The sequence below is a fragment of the Branchiostoma floridae genome, chromosome 14 (assembly GCF_000003815.2).
Source record: "Branchiostoma floridae strain S238N-H82 chromosome 14, Bfl_VNyyK, whole genome shotgun sequence".
Taxonomy (NCBI): Eukaryota; Metazoa; Chordata; class Leptocardii; order Amphioxiformes; family Branchiostomatidae; genus Branchiostoma; species Branchiostoma floridae.
In genome coordinates, this window is record NC_049992.1 from 13,693,106 (window position 1) to 13,707,018 (window position 13,913).

A 13,913-nucleotide genomic window follows, 5' to 3' on the forward strand; every position below is an offset into this window, starting at 1 on the left:
AAAACCCTAAAATAACTCATTTCTGGAATAAACAATGAATAAAGCGTTGATGGGATTCTGTGGTCATATGTGAAACGCACCCATGTACCAAATTTCAGGTCATTTGGTTTTAATACAAGGTCATAGGAGCCAAAAATATACATTTTTAGTCAAAAATGGCCAAAACCCCTAAAATAACTAATTTTTAAAGTGATCTATGAAGAAAGTGTTGATGGTTTTCTGTGCTGATATGTCCAATGCACCTCTGTACCAAATTTCAGGTCATCAGGTTGTAATACCAGGGCACAGGGGCCCAAAATATACATATTTTGTCTAAAAATGACCAAAAACCCTAAATATCATAAATTCTAAGGCCTCTATCAAGAAAGTGAAAAAAACGTCTGGGGGTATTTGCTATTTCTACCACCCTGCCAAATTTCAGCTCATTTGGCCCAAAAATGAAAAAATTAATCCCATTTGAAAATTTTGACAGGAGAATTTCAGAAAAAACAATATATTGCAATCCCATACTATGTATGGATTGCAATATAACAATATATTGCAATCCCATACTATGTATGGATTGCAATATAATTACGAATACTAGAAAGGCCGACATTTGCTTAAGAGCAAATACAGCATATTTCAGCCATACCCCTTCCCACGCAACATTGGACTGTTCCAAATCACCCCTGCGCAAAAATGGAACATCCTCTTAACAGTACATTATCCCCCAAAGTGGACTGGTATTGTGAATTGACTCCAGGTAAAAACAGAGCTTGCTTCTATTTTTCAGAAAATGACAATAATCACACCTTCCATTCAGAAAATTTTCATCATGACTGAAAATTGTTGAATGACTTCATGTAATGTCATTAACAATTTTCAGTACGATAACTAGGTGTAAGTTTAAAAAAGTATAAGCTCCTTGTGATGTGGGTACATTTATTATTGCAATGAACTTTTTTTATTCAAGTAGGGCATACGATTTAATAATTATCAAGCAGGTGCAGGTACTGTAGGAGCGTTTGTTTTCTTCAAGCTGTAAAACTGTTAAACTGTTTTACTTTGTATGCAATCAACCATCGAGCCTATTCTTATTTTAGTTTAACAACTTCCTGCCAGACCCGGAAGATACGATTGAACCTTGTTCGAGGATTTATTTTCGTCTGTCTGGTCAGTCTGTTCATACCCTGGCGCTGAGAGTGTTTTATTGGGCTGAAACTCTGGCAGTTTAAAGTTACTTACAATTTAAATGTTCAAAGTTTATGCCAAACAACAACAGCACTAGGAAATGTGGCCACTATAGACAGGTGGTCACTATAGAGAAAATGCTGATCTATTGACTAGGAGCCATACGTTACACATGATTTCAGTACACTGATCATTAATCATATAAACATTGCACAGGTAAGCCAATTGTTTAGATGTACAATTAAGTTCAAATAATTCTGAAGAGAAATATTGATGAGAAAATAATCATTCTCGCCACTGTCTAACTTATAATTACGTATCAAAACTAAACGCAGATTTTCTAACTAACGCACCTTTCGCCGACTTCATCATAGGACCGCCGGCTATCAATCAAACACGGCTGTTGATTAGACTTAGAGTTTCAAACAGTCATGTGCTGTGTGCCAGTTGACAGCGAACTTCATGCTACGTGATGTTTTACATTGCTTGGACCTTCTTTCCTACAGCGGTGCTTCTACAAAATATTTAGACTGTAACACTGAGTTTTATAGAATAGAATTTGACGCAGAACAGCGTTTTTTGCTGGGTATTTTTTTGGAAACATGTCCGTGGGAATATCAGCGAGGCGGCGACGTAGGGATATCAGACCGTCAACAAAAGTCGCACGGCGGCTAACGGCGCAGCGAAGATACTAGCGCTATAAATAAGCGCTTCAACTAAGGATGGCAACCCGTACAATATTTTTGTATACTGTTGAGCTAAGTAAAGTTTGTTGTTTATGAGGTTTTAGTTGTCTTTGAAGCTTTGACCCGAAATATTTTAAAGTCAAACTGCTGAAGAGAAGTAAGTGACTGCTACGATTATCGTAGATATGGCCCTAAAAAAACTGATAAAAGAAGCCTTCTCAATAGCCTAAAATGCAAGAGCTTCCGGGGGGGCTTCGCCCACCTGGGTCCCCCCCACAGTGGCCCTGCCCCTGGACCCCGCCAGGGACATTCGGCGGCCCCCGGACCCCTGTCCGACGCTTTGAAAAAATCCTGGCGAGAAGTCTGTACGGCCTGAGTCTTCAAGTTAACGTATTGTGTGGTCCCGCTTATGAATATTAATTAGCCTTCGCTTTCCTCTTCGCTGATTGGCTGAACCATTAATTGAATTATCTCTTCCTGCCGGCTAGACGCAGGTGCAGATGTCGGCTCTGTGGGGTGAACGTCCGAAAGGTCACGGCATGGAGAACGAAAGAAAACCAATTTCCCCTAAAAAAGTGCTGTAATTAAGCCTTTTACAGTACTTTATGCCAAAAATTTTACTTGGATCATTTTACCAACTATATTATGCCTATCTATACCAAATGTTACTCATACCAGGGTACAGGGGTGCAAAATATACCGTTATAAGACCGTCAACAACAGTCGCACGGAGCTAACAGCGCAGCGAAAATACCATCGCTAGCGTTTCAACTTCGGATAACAAGTTATAAGTACTGTTGAACTCAGTAACGTTAAAGTTTGTTTTTAGTTGCCTTTGACGGTTTGACCTGAAACAGTGTTACGCTAAACTCCTGAAGAGAAGTTAAGTGACTGCTGCGATTATCATAGATATGCCCCTAAGAACTGATACAATATAAAGCCTTCTGAATAGTCTAAAATGCGAGAGCCTTAGGCGGGCTTTGCTCCCCCTGGCGGGAACACTGCTATATACGGGATCATGAGGCCCCGCTTATGAATATTAATTAGCCTTTGGCCTCCTCTTCGCTGATTGGCTAGGTCTTTGATTCAATTAACTCTCCGGCTGACGCGCACAGGTGTGGCTCTGTGCGGGGTCACGGAAGGTCACGTCAGGAGGCCAAAAGAAAACAAATTTCCCCTCAGAAAAGTGCCAAAATTAATCATTTTAAAGTTGTTTATGTCAAAAATTTTACTTGAATCTTGTTACCAAGTATCTAATGCCTATCTATACCAAATTTCAGGTCATTTAATTGTAATACCAGGGTACAGGAGCCAAAAGTGTCCTTTTTTGGTCAAAAATTGGCCAAAAATCGCAAAAATAAGCATTTTGTTGCACTGTACACCAAAAGTGTTATTGAATTTATATGAAGGGATTATCAAGGCACATCTGTGTCAAATTTCAGCTCATTCGGTTGCAATACCAAGGTACAGGAGCCAAAAGTGTCCTTTTTTGGTCAAAAATTGGTCAAAAAATCGCAAAAATAAGCATTTTGTTGTACTGTACACCAAAAGTGTTCTTAAATTTATATGGGGGCATTATCAAGGCACATCTCTGTCAAATTTCAGCTCATTTGGTTGTAATACCAGGGTACAGGGGCCAAAAGTGTCCTTTTTTGGTCAAAAATTGGTCAAAAAATCGCAAAAATAAGCATTTTGTTGTACTGTACACCAAAACTGATATTGAATCTATATGGGGGACTTATCAAGGCACATCTGTGCCAAATTTCAGCTCATTCGGTTATAATACCAGGGTACAGGGGGCCCAAATATACAGTTTTGGTCTTAAGATGACCAAAAAACCTTAATAAAATCATTTAAGAGACAGATATGGAAAAAATGAAAAAAACGCCCGAGGGTATTGGCCCACTCTACCCTTGTGCCAAATTTCAAGTCATTCGGTTGAGGAACAACGGAGATACCGTGTTCTGAAGATTTGACAGGAGAAAGAAAGAAAGAAACATTACGAATACAATATATTTCACCATACCTATGGTATGGCTAAAATATAACAATATATTTCACCATACCTATGGTATGGCTGAAATATAATTATAAATCTGGAATCTAGTAAAGCCGTCTCGAGCACATGCTCCGTTCTCCAGCTATAGGCGTGAGAGGTAACAGCAGGTGTATCAACATCAATATGGTTCAGTTACATGCACTGGGAGGGAGGGGGCAATGACAAAGGTTGGACGCATCGACAAGATTCTTTCCAATCTCGCGCGTTCACTTGTTATACGTAAAATGCATTATAAAATACTAAGAGGTAGTTGCAATGCTTTCGGGTTGCAATGTTTTGTTGTGCAAGAAACTCATGACATACGCGCTACGTACGGCTGAATAAATATGATAAAAAAAGATATTCTGTGTTTAACTTACCAGTTTAGTGATAAGGGTGGTAATATTTACAGAAAAAAAAAACAATAGAGAAAATATAGCTCATGTAGCCGGCGGTGACATCTGTACTGCACCGCCAGGCGACATGAACAACTGTTGTGTACAGCACAACAACTGTGTAAACAACAGGCGCGTGGCGCAGGCGCGTGGCGCGCGTGGCACGGCGGGACACAACTCCGCCTGTTGTCTTTCAGCTATTCTCGGCTTTCAACTGAATAATCACAGAAAGAGAGACTATTTTAGTGACAAGAAGCTGTCAAGAAATAGTGGATAAAAAATGTGTCTATTCTGTTCCTCTTATTATGTTATGTTATGTAACGTAGTTACCTTCAATTTTAAGTTGCCAAGACGCTCAAAATAAACAAAAATGAAAGAGGAAAACACCACTATTCTGTTTTGATATTTGTTACCATGTCAGCAGATAGTTTACATAAGGTTTCGTACAGCTGACCGCAGAAATTATTGGAACCATGTCCCCATATTTGGTGGACAGCCCGCACGTGTACTGTGGGGTTTTCCTAGAAAAAATAGCAGGTGCATTCTAATAAAAACCTATCGGCTGTATATAAAGTAACGTAGACGGCACGCGACACAAACAACCCAGGGTCTGCTCATAACGGGAGGTAAGTGTGCGGTTCTCGGGACATGCATTTACGTGTCTAAAGAGATGTTCTATGATTCTGTGGTCAAATCCCTATGGTACTGTGGGAAATTGATCTCTTAGTAATTGTCAGCAGTACTCGGTACCAAACGTTAACTTTTGTAAGAAACAGCGATGTTGGGCTCTTCAAATAATCAAATTCGATGTCTTCAAGATTACATTTAAGATGTGATAAATGGTGCAGTTCTGCTTTGCTGAACATTACAGGACGGAGTGAAAAATCCTGCTCCGATGATGGCGGCGTCGTTTATTGTCTGTGAGAACTTCAGTGAATATCGGGTTAAGTGTCGCTGTCGTGTAAATGCAATAGATTGCGAATTTGCCATAAAAAGCAATCCACTCATTGGCACAGTGTGATAAGTCGTCTTCTCTTGTGTGGTCTTAGGACGGACGGGACCACCGGGCCGCCGCCCTCCCACCACCCGCGGCTGCCCTCCCACCACCCACCACCCAGTGTAGTGCGAACCAGCAGGGACAGGGTCGGCACGCTGTACACACAGCACAGCATCTACAACAAGGCTTACAACGACGCCATTATTCTCAGGTACAACTTTAAAATATTGTTCTAGCTTTATCTCTGCAAATGAGCGCTGTGTAACGTTACGTTGAAATGTACCGGACCTAGTATGCTTTTGTTTATTAGTCTACTCTCATTCTGCAGAAATAATTGATGATGATAAAACCTACAGCAGAATTTATAAGATTTTTTAAGCGTTTCAGAGATAATATATTCCTACGGTAGACTTACACCATGAACGTTGATGATAGTCTATGATTACAATAAAAATGGTCAAGTGCTGAGTTAAAGTGATGACCAATCAGCTACCATGAGACTATTTTTGACTATGTTTTGTTAAAAACTTTGATTTTGCATACAAATCTCTTGTATCTTTACATCATTCATTAAAGATGTGGTTTCCAATGTTTCTGTAAATCACAGGCGACCAAGAACACACCCGGACCACAGTATATATGGCAGACCCCAGTCAACAGACTGGATTCACTATACGAGACAGCGGCACGAGTGCAAGGTCAAACCAGGTCATCACCATTGGCAACCGGGCCTACACAGTTCCACTGCACCAATAGAGGACATTCTTTCATCAGCACACCATGGTAAGCAATAATACACTGTTGATGACACGCTCTGTACTTTCTATAGAATAATATGGTTAATTCCAGGCCGTACTGTAGTACATGTATAAGATATCCGTCGTGCTTATAAATAGCCTCGCTAAATAACAGTTTGAAGTAAAGCGTGCGTGATTGACAACCCATGATTGATCGGTATCAACTGAACCAACTATGGCATGGAAACAAAACCGGCCTATCCGCACGCGTCCTAACAAAACAAGAGATCTGTACGTTCCCCCATATTTGGACACAATACAAACCATTCACCCAGCCATGGAGCCGAGTCGACTAAACGCATACTGTTTGTTTCACTGTTAATGTGTCAAACATCAATGTTTGTTTTAATTAGGATTAAAACTGAGCGACCGGCTTGCGCGAGACGACCAACAGAAACATCAATGCCTCTAACGTCAACATAAACGCCGCAACACACAGCGACGCCCGACGAACGTCGGTACCCACGGTGGCGCGACTACGGCCGGCGGCCTACGGTAATGGGCAACCCGTGATGAAGAGCCGTCAATCACTATGCAAGTAAACAGGAACTATACATGTAACTTTACTGTCTATGCTCTATAATCATATATACTGACATTATTCTTCACTTAAATGTACCATATGAAGACTCAACGTGGTCGTATGTCTAACTTTGCTGGTAATTCATGATAAGTAGTTACACATATGGTTATCCTTTCAACTAGACTATGTTGATGCACATGCATGCCTGTTTCATGTAGAGATATGCCTCTTCCACCCCACCCCCATCTTCCGATACCACAGAACCCGCCTTGTGGTTTAGACTTTAATTTATTCTCCAAACATTTGCACCTTATCGGACCTGTTCTTCCCAACCGTACGTTTGTGTTGTGTATCTGTACGTCCTTCTGTCCGACCGTAACTGTTGTCCTCTGTTTTTCAAGATCTGATGTATAGAAATAATTTTGTTGGTTGTCTCATCTCAAGTCCACTGTGCGTTGTACATTTCCCCTGTATATCTATTACAAATAAACTATTTTTCTATGTTGATTAAACTTGTCTCCGTCTGTTCTGTGATGTGTTTTGTTCATTACTAAATACGTTATGTTTTTGTATATCCTGATGTTCTCGTGCCTGAGTATGTGTTGTTAGTGTATGTATATTAGCGTTGTGAGTGATAGCGAGGGTAATACGTGAATGTCATATGCATGTATCAGTTACCTGTGATGTTTATTCGAATGTTCGCCAGTTTGCTGTTTGTCCCTGTGGATCATTGTCTCTTGACGCCTGGTGCAACTGTACTGAGTGTTAAATGCTACCATACTCTGTCTACAGTTTCTGTCTGTTTGTCCGTCTATAAGAATGCACGTCTGTCTTTCTGCATTTGCCTGTCTTTCCGTAACGCTATCTATGTTTTCGAATAGCCCTGTCTCTTTGCATCCCTCACTATTTTCCGTGTTTCTATCCGTCTTTAAGTATCTCCTTGTATCCTTCCGTAGCTCGTCTTTCCGTGGCACTTCCTATCTTTCCGTATCGCCTACTTTTCCGCATCACTCTCTCTGTCTATCCGTATCTCTTTCTGTCTATCTGTATCTCTCTCTGTATATCCGTATCTCTCTCTGTCTATCTGTATCTCTCTCTGTCTATCCGTATCTCTTTCTGTCTATCTGTATCTCTCTCTGTATATCCGTATCTCTCTCTGTCTATCTGTATCTCTCTCTGTCTATCCGTATCTCTCTCTGTCTATCTGTATCTCTCTCTGTCTATCCGTATTTCTCTCTGTCTATCCGTATCTCTCGCTCTCTGTCCGTATCTTCGTCTATTTGTGTCTTTCTGTCTCTGTATTTCTGTATCTTTCTCTAACCGTAGCTCCATCTGTGTTTCTGTATCTTCCCTTTTTGTGTCGCTCTCTGTCTATCCGTATTTCTCCCTGTCTATCGGTATCTCTCTCTGTCTATCCGTATCTCTCCCTGTCTATCCGTATCTCTCCCTACCTATCCGTACTTCTTTTTGTCTTCCTGTATCTATCACTATTAATCTGAAGTTCTCTCTGTATCTTTCTTTGTCTTTTTCGTATCGCTCTCCATCTATCCGCATCTGTGTTCCCCGTCTGTCCGTCTGTCTGTTTCTTTCCCTCTCTCTGTAAGAATGTGGACGTGTTGTGAACGCCAATGTTGTTAGTAGAAGCGTTGTCATGTTATATACGCTCAGGGTTGTAGCCAGCCTGAAATCATTTTCAGTCCCCTTGATTTTGAATGGGAATCCTATCGTTGCACGTCATTTCTAGGGGGTCTGGGTCCCAGAAAAGTTTTAAATCAAGACCCTCTGAAACACTATTTCCTGCATTTTGAGGTGCAAATTATGCTTGTAAACTAAGCTGTTCAATGGCATCTGTTTTGGTGAAGAAGAACACATGGGTTTCAGTTTTTTTTTATATCTTATATATATATCAATTTTGTCTGTCCCAGGGGACAGAATGGGGAAAACTTTTTTCAGTCCCCAGCTGCAAAATTCCTTCAAAGGACTGAAGGACAGATGCTGGCTACAATGTACGTCAATGTCCTGGTAGAATTACTGTCATATTTATGTATGTTCGTTCGTTCGTTAGTTTATGTTGTGTACGTCAATGTCCTTGGTAGAAGTGTTGTCATGTTTATGTACGTTGGTTGTGTACGTCCTTGGTAGATGTCTTGTCAGATTTATGTAAGTTAGTTCTTACGTCAGTTTATGTTGTGAACGCCAATGTCGTAGGTAGAAGTGCTGTCATGTTTGTTTACGATAGTTCGTTAGTCAGTGTATGTTGTGTACGTCAATGTCCTGGTAGAATTATTGTCATATTTGTGTAAGTTAGTTCGTTCGTCTGTGTATGTTATGTACTTCAATGTCGTTGGTAGAATTATTATCACATTTGTGTAAGTTAGTTCATTCGTCTGTGTATGTTGTGTACTTCAATGTCGTTGGTAGAAGCGTTGTCATGTTTGTGTATGTCAGTTTGTTAGTCAGTGTAAGTCGTGTACGTCAATGTCGTTGGTAGAAGTATTGTCATGTTTGTGTAAGTTAGTTCGTTCGTCAGTTTGTGTTATGAACGTTAATGTCGTTGGTAGAATTATTGTCATGTTTGTGTAAGTTAGTTCGTTCGTCTGTGTATGTTGTGTACTCCAATGTCGTTGGTCGAAATGTTGTCATGTTTATGTACGTTAGTTCGTTCGTCTGTATATATTGTGTACGTCAATGTCCTGGTAGAATTATTGACATGTTTGTGTATGTTGGTTCGTTTGTGAGTTTTTGTTGTGTACGTCCTTTGTAGAAGTCTTGTCATGTTAATGTACGTTAGTTCGTTCGTCTTTGTATGTTGTGAACGCCAATGGTTTTTGGTAGGAGTGTTGTCATGTTTGTGTATGTTAGTTCGTTTGTCTGTGTATGTTGTGAACGTCAATGCCATTAGTAGAAGTGTTGTTGTTTTCGTATGTTAGTTCGTTCGCCTGTTTATGTTGTGTACATCAATGTCGTTGGTAGAAGTGTTGTCATGTTTGTGTACGTTAGTTCGTTCGTCTGTGTACGCTGTGAACGTCAATGCCGTTGTTAGAAGTGTTTTCATGTTTGTATATGTTAGTTTGCTCGTCTGTGTATGTTGGGTACACCAATGTCGTAGGTAGAAGTGCTGTCATGTTTATGTACGTTAGTTCGTTCGTCTGTGTATGCTGTGAATGCCAATGATGTTTTGTAGAAGTGTTGTCATGTTCATGTATGTTAGTTCGTTCGTCTGTGTATGTTGTGTACGTCAATGGCGTTAGTAGAAGTGTTGCCGTTTTTGTACGTTAGTTCATTCGTCTGTGTATGTTGTGTACGTCAATGTCCTGGTAGAATTATTGTCATGTTTTTGTAACTTAAAGTTAGTTCGTTCGTCAGTTTGTGTTGTGAACGTCAATGTCGTTGGTAGAAGTGTTGTCATGTTTGTGCATGTTAGTTCGTTAGTCAGTGTATGTCGTGTACTTAAATGGCGTTAGTAGAGGTTTTGTCATATTTACGTACTTTGTGTACCCATGTATCCATGCTTATGTACATTTGTTCGTTCCTCTGTGCATGTTGTGTATGCCACTTTAGTAGGTAGATGTGTGACCGTGTTTGCTTACATTTGTTTGTTCGTGTATGTCGTACAGGAAAAGTCTTTGCTAGAAGTGTAACCGTGTTCATGAATGTCTGTGTATGTTATGGACTTCAATATCCTTGGTAGAAGTGTTGCAATATTTATGTACGCTTGTTCGTTCGTCTGTGGTGACGGGATGTTTTCTGACTACTATCAATGCCTGTATTGTTGCTTTTCCCTGCACATTTTGCCACTCTCCGCCAGGTGTCGTCTGTTGTTCTGATCCCAATATTGTCCCATCCCGTTATCGTACTGTGCCTGTTTCCTATTTCTTTCCTCATGTATGTATGTATACACCATAGGTTTCCTCATGATGGTAGATATTCAAACAGTGTATCATTCATACGAAAGTACAAGACAGATTTATATCGGTATGCATTAGCGGAATAAGGGGTGCGATAGAGATAGAACAGGTATAATGGAAAGTAAAAGTCATGCCTCAAATATTTGTGTTAGAACCCTCATTATAGATATTTCATACTATTTGTTCTATGTGCAATAATGTTTCCTCATCTAATTGAATGTATAGGAACATTTAAACATAAAATACAACGAATGTTAAAACCACGGTATAATTAAGTCAATAATTTATTCTATTTGTTTTGTGTGTTACATGTTAGCATCAAGTAGTAAAAGTCTTAATCTACTAATGTTGGTTATATCCCAAAGCACATGACTGGTCTGGTCTACTAAATCCTCCTTTGAAATCGTATGTAGCTGCTACTCTACTTTCAAATATGCGTGTTACATATGCGTGTTATATATCTGTGCATTATTGTAGAATAACGTCACAGTAATTGTTAATCAATAAAAAGAATATAAACAGAATGGACAGTGTTCACTCTCTTATCTTCTCTTACACCAAAGGATAGCTAGTACGATACTGAACCTGTACTGCAGAATCAAGCGTTGTATTCCCAGCGACGCCTGGCGACTTGGTAAATACTAGCAATATGTAACAAGTACACTTATCGTAAGTGCTTGCACGCTATCTCACAACATGTGTCGATGAGAGGAGAATTCTAACAACTCCAACTCGTTTGAAATTTCTCGGATGGCTAACTGTGCAATACATCATTTCCCCCTTCCCCCTTTTGAAAGACCTACAATTTGACAGATCGGAGACAGAAATGAATCTTTTTACGCTTTCTGTGTTTTCTTGTCTTTTCAGTCACACTTTTAAATTTTGTATTATATACCCAGTATGAAATCAAAGCTTACACACATCCGTTTTAGGTCGCACTGAGAGTGCAGCGCGATCTCAAGTTTAGAGGAAAGGGGACGGGGGTATGACATAAAGATAAAGTAATTTAGACAGGTGTCATCTTCCTTATCTTGAAGGTTGACATGTCCGGGCGCGGTTCGTTCCTATCTTCTCTCTCCTCCATTTCCGAGTCCTGGATGGCGATCTTGATGGGATGGTCGTCAGGTATGTCCTCATCCGGGCTGGTGTAGGACACATAGCTTGTAGTGTCACCTAGGTCAGGTTTCATGGGCTGAGAGAGCGGAGCACAGCTCAGGTTAGCACACGAACTACATAATACACATTCTACAGAAGAACATATTCAACTTCCATTTAGAAGGAAAATCAAGGACATCAATGGTAATTTTGATGCCTAAATAGCTTTTTTTCCAAAAACAAACAAACAAACAAAAATACAAACAAAAACAAACAAACCTGCCTGTCTTGTAAGTCCATCTCCAGTTCCTTCGTAACGCGCATGCGGAACAGGAGCACGCAAAGGACAAAGGTCACAATCAGGGAGACTGCAAGGCACACCATGGCCGCTAGGGCGATCAGCTGCCACATATCTGCAACTGTTCAGAACACTTCAAATACATCACAATCCATGATTATCTTCGAGAATTCCCTATATATTCTGTACAGTGTTCGGCTGTTGAGATTGTGACTGTAGTTATACGTTCACTTGCTATAATATGAACAAAAGTTGAAAAAAATTAATGACATAAATTGATTGAAGTGGATTTAAATAACATGTAAGGAAACGCACAAGATGAACCTACGTGATAACATTATAAGTTATAATGATTATCAGTGTTACGTACAGAGGTCAAACACCTTGACCGGAGTTTCCATGTCTGAATCCAAACAGTCCGCCGTACGGAGTAACATGCCCTTATAAGGGACAATACCAGCAGGCGTTCCGGGAGGTTTGGAGGCAACACTATCTTCTGTCTCATCCTTGTTGTGTCCATCCTCTCCGATGTTCTCTCTAGCTGTAGGAGTGTGAGAGGGCCAGATAACGCTGGGTGATACTGGGCTGACCTTTGACCTTCCCCTTGATGACAGACGAGTAGGGATGTGAGTCCCGGTGTCCTTGAAGCCAATATGACCTTGAGAAAAACAAAAAAAATCTCTGAATCTGTCCTACTTTTTTTTATAAAAACTTCAAGTCATTGTTTATTGCAATGTTTTTCTTTCTTCATATACCAGCATCGATAAAGCTATCAAATGTACATTTCAGAGCATAACTATGTTACAGAACATGATTATTCACCGCCATGTACCAATTTAAAGATTCCTACCATTTTCTCCTGTCTCTGCCGAGGATATCTTCAGAAGTATGACGATTATAAGTGTTCGTGCGAACATCCTTTGGGCTGGCATCTTGTAATGGAGAGTAAAGACCTGCTTGGTAAAACAAACACACATTCATATTACTTTCTAAAGAAGTTATTTGTAGTAAAATTTAAATAATTTGATAACAAGCGTTCCAGCATGACTATGTGGAATGAGTTAAACGATGTATGTTGATAACATCTCAAACATGTGTAATAGATACGTCTAGTCATTGCTCAAGATCAAGTTCTGACATAGACTATTTTGCTGTCAAGTCATCAATAAAGTTATCTCATCCCATCCTGTCCGTGACTTGCAACCATTTTCCCATACTGATAAAGATAGCACATTACTAAACTGAAAAGTACCTCTTGATCCGTCTGCTCGCTGAAGTCAGCAAACCGCGCACGACTGTCCAAAGTCGGTCAAACCCCACCACCACTTGGAATTGTGCTTATATATCTTCCTTCCTTGACCGGTTGCATATAATGTCGCTTTTGTTTTTAGTGTATAGCACTGAATGCTGATGTGTATTGTGAGCTATAAATGGGCCAACAGGATGTGATGTGATGTTCTGCCTTTCCATGTGTGAACTGCGATAAGGGAGAACAGTACCTAATGCAGGAAGTTCGATGGAATTGATTCCAGAAGATCTGTAACATAACACAACATCTGGAGTCGGCTATGAAAAGGGAAGCTTAAAATGCTTTAAATTCTATCTTTTTCGTTTTAGTCTTTGAGTATACACCTTAATCGTCCAAAGCTTTGGAATTTTAACAAAGTTCAAATTATCTGTATACTTCCGACTAAGCTGTCTTGGAACTTAACAAACCAAGGTGATGCACTGGAAAGCCGTTCCTGTACTTGAAGAGAAATTAAGGTAACGTCTCTTTCAATATCATAGAACACGAACTGGTGAACAATGGCGTTAGTGGTCATGTATGTTTGTGAAAAATCAGGCTTATATACTTCAGTATATACTTCAAACGACCAAACTACCAGGTGTGGTGGTTGATGTAATCATGGCCATCAACTGGTTTGTGTTACCATGTTTGTCCGCCAGTCGGCGTGTTGGTACTTTTTATCTGACTGTGTGTACACACCATGATACATAGGGTT

General features: G+C 40.1%; 1 protein-coding gene and 1 long non-coding RNA gene across 2 annotated transcripts; one reads left to right on the forward strand and one right to left on the reverse strand.

Annotated features, from left to right (window-relative positions):
* Positions 1–5,321: 5,321 nt before the first annotated feature.
* Positions 5,322–6,842, forward strand: LOC118431074. The gene is made up of 3 exons (XR_004832923.1): positions 5,322–5,500; positions 5,897–6,072; positions 6,440–6,842. It is a non-coding gene; the product is annotated as an uncharacterized LOC118431074 (long non-coding RNA).
* Positions 6,843–10,760: 3,918 nt separating this feature from the next.
* Positions 10,761–12,842, reverse strand: LOC118430154. The gene is made up of 4 exons (XM_035840864.1): positions 12,761–12,842; positions 12,281–12,568; positions 11,892–12,031; positions 10,761–11,709 (listed from the first exon to the last, which is right to left on the reverse strand). The coding sequence occupies exons 1-4, from the start codon at positions 12,840–12,842 to the stop codon at positions 11,524–11,526; spliced, it is 696 nt and encodes a 231-aa protein (XP_035696757.1). The 3' UTR covers positions 10,761–11,523.
* Positions 12,843–13,913: the final 1,071 nt, after the last annotated feature.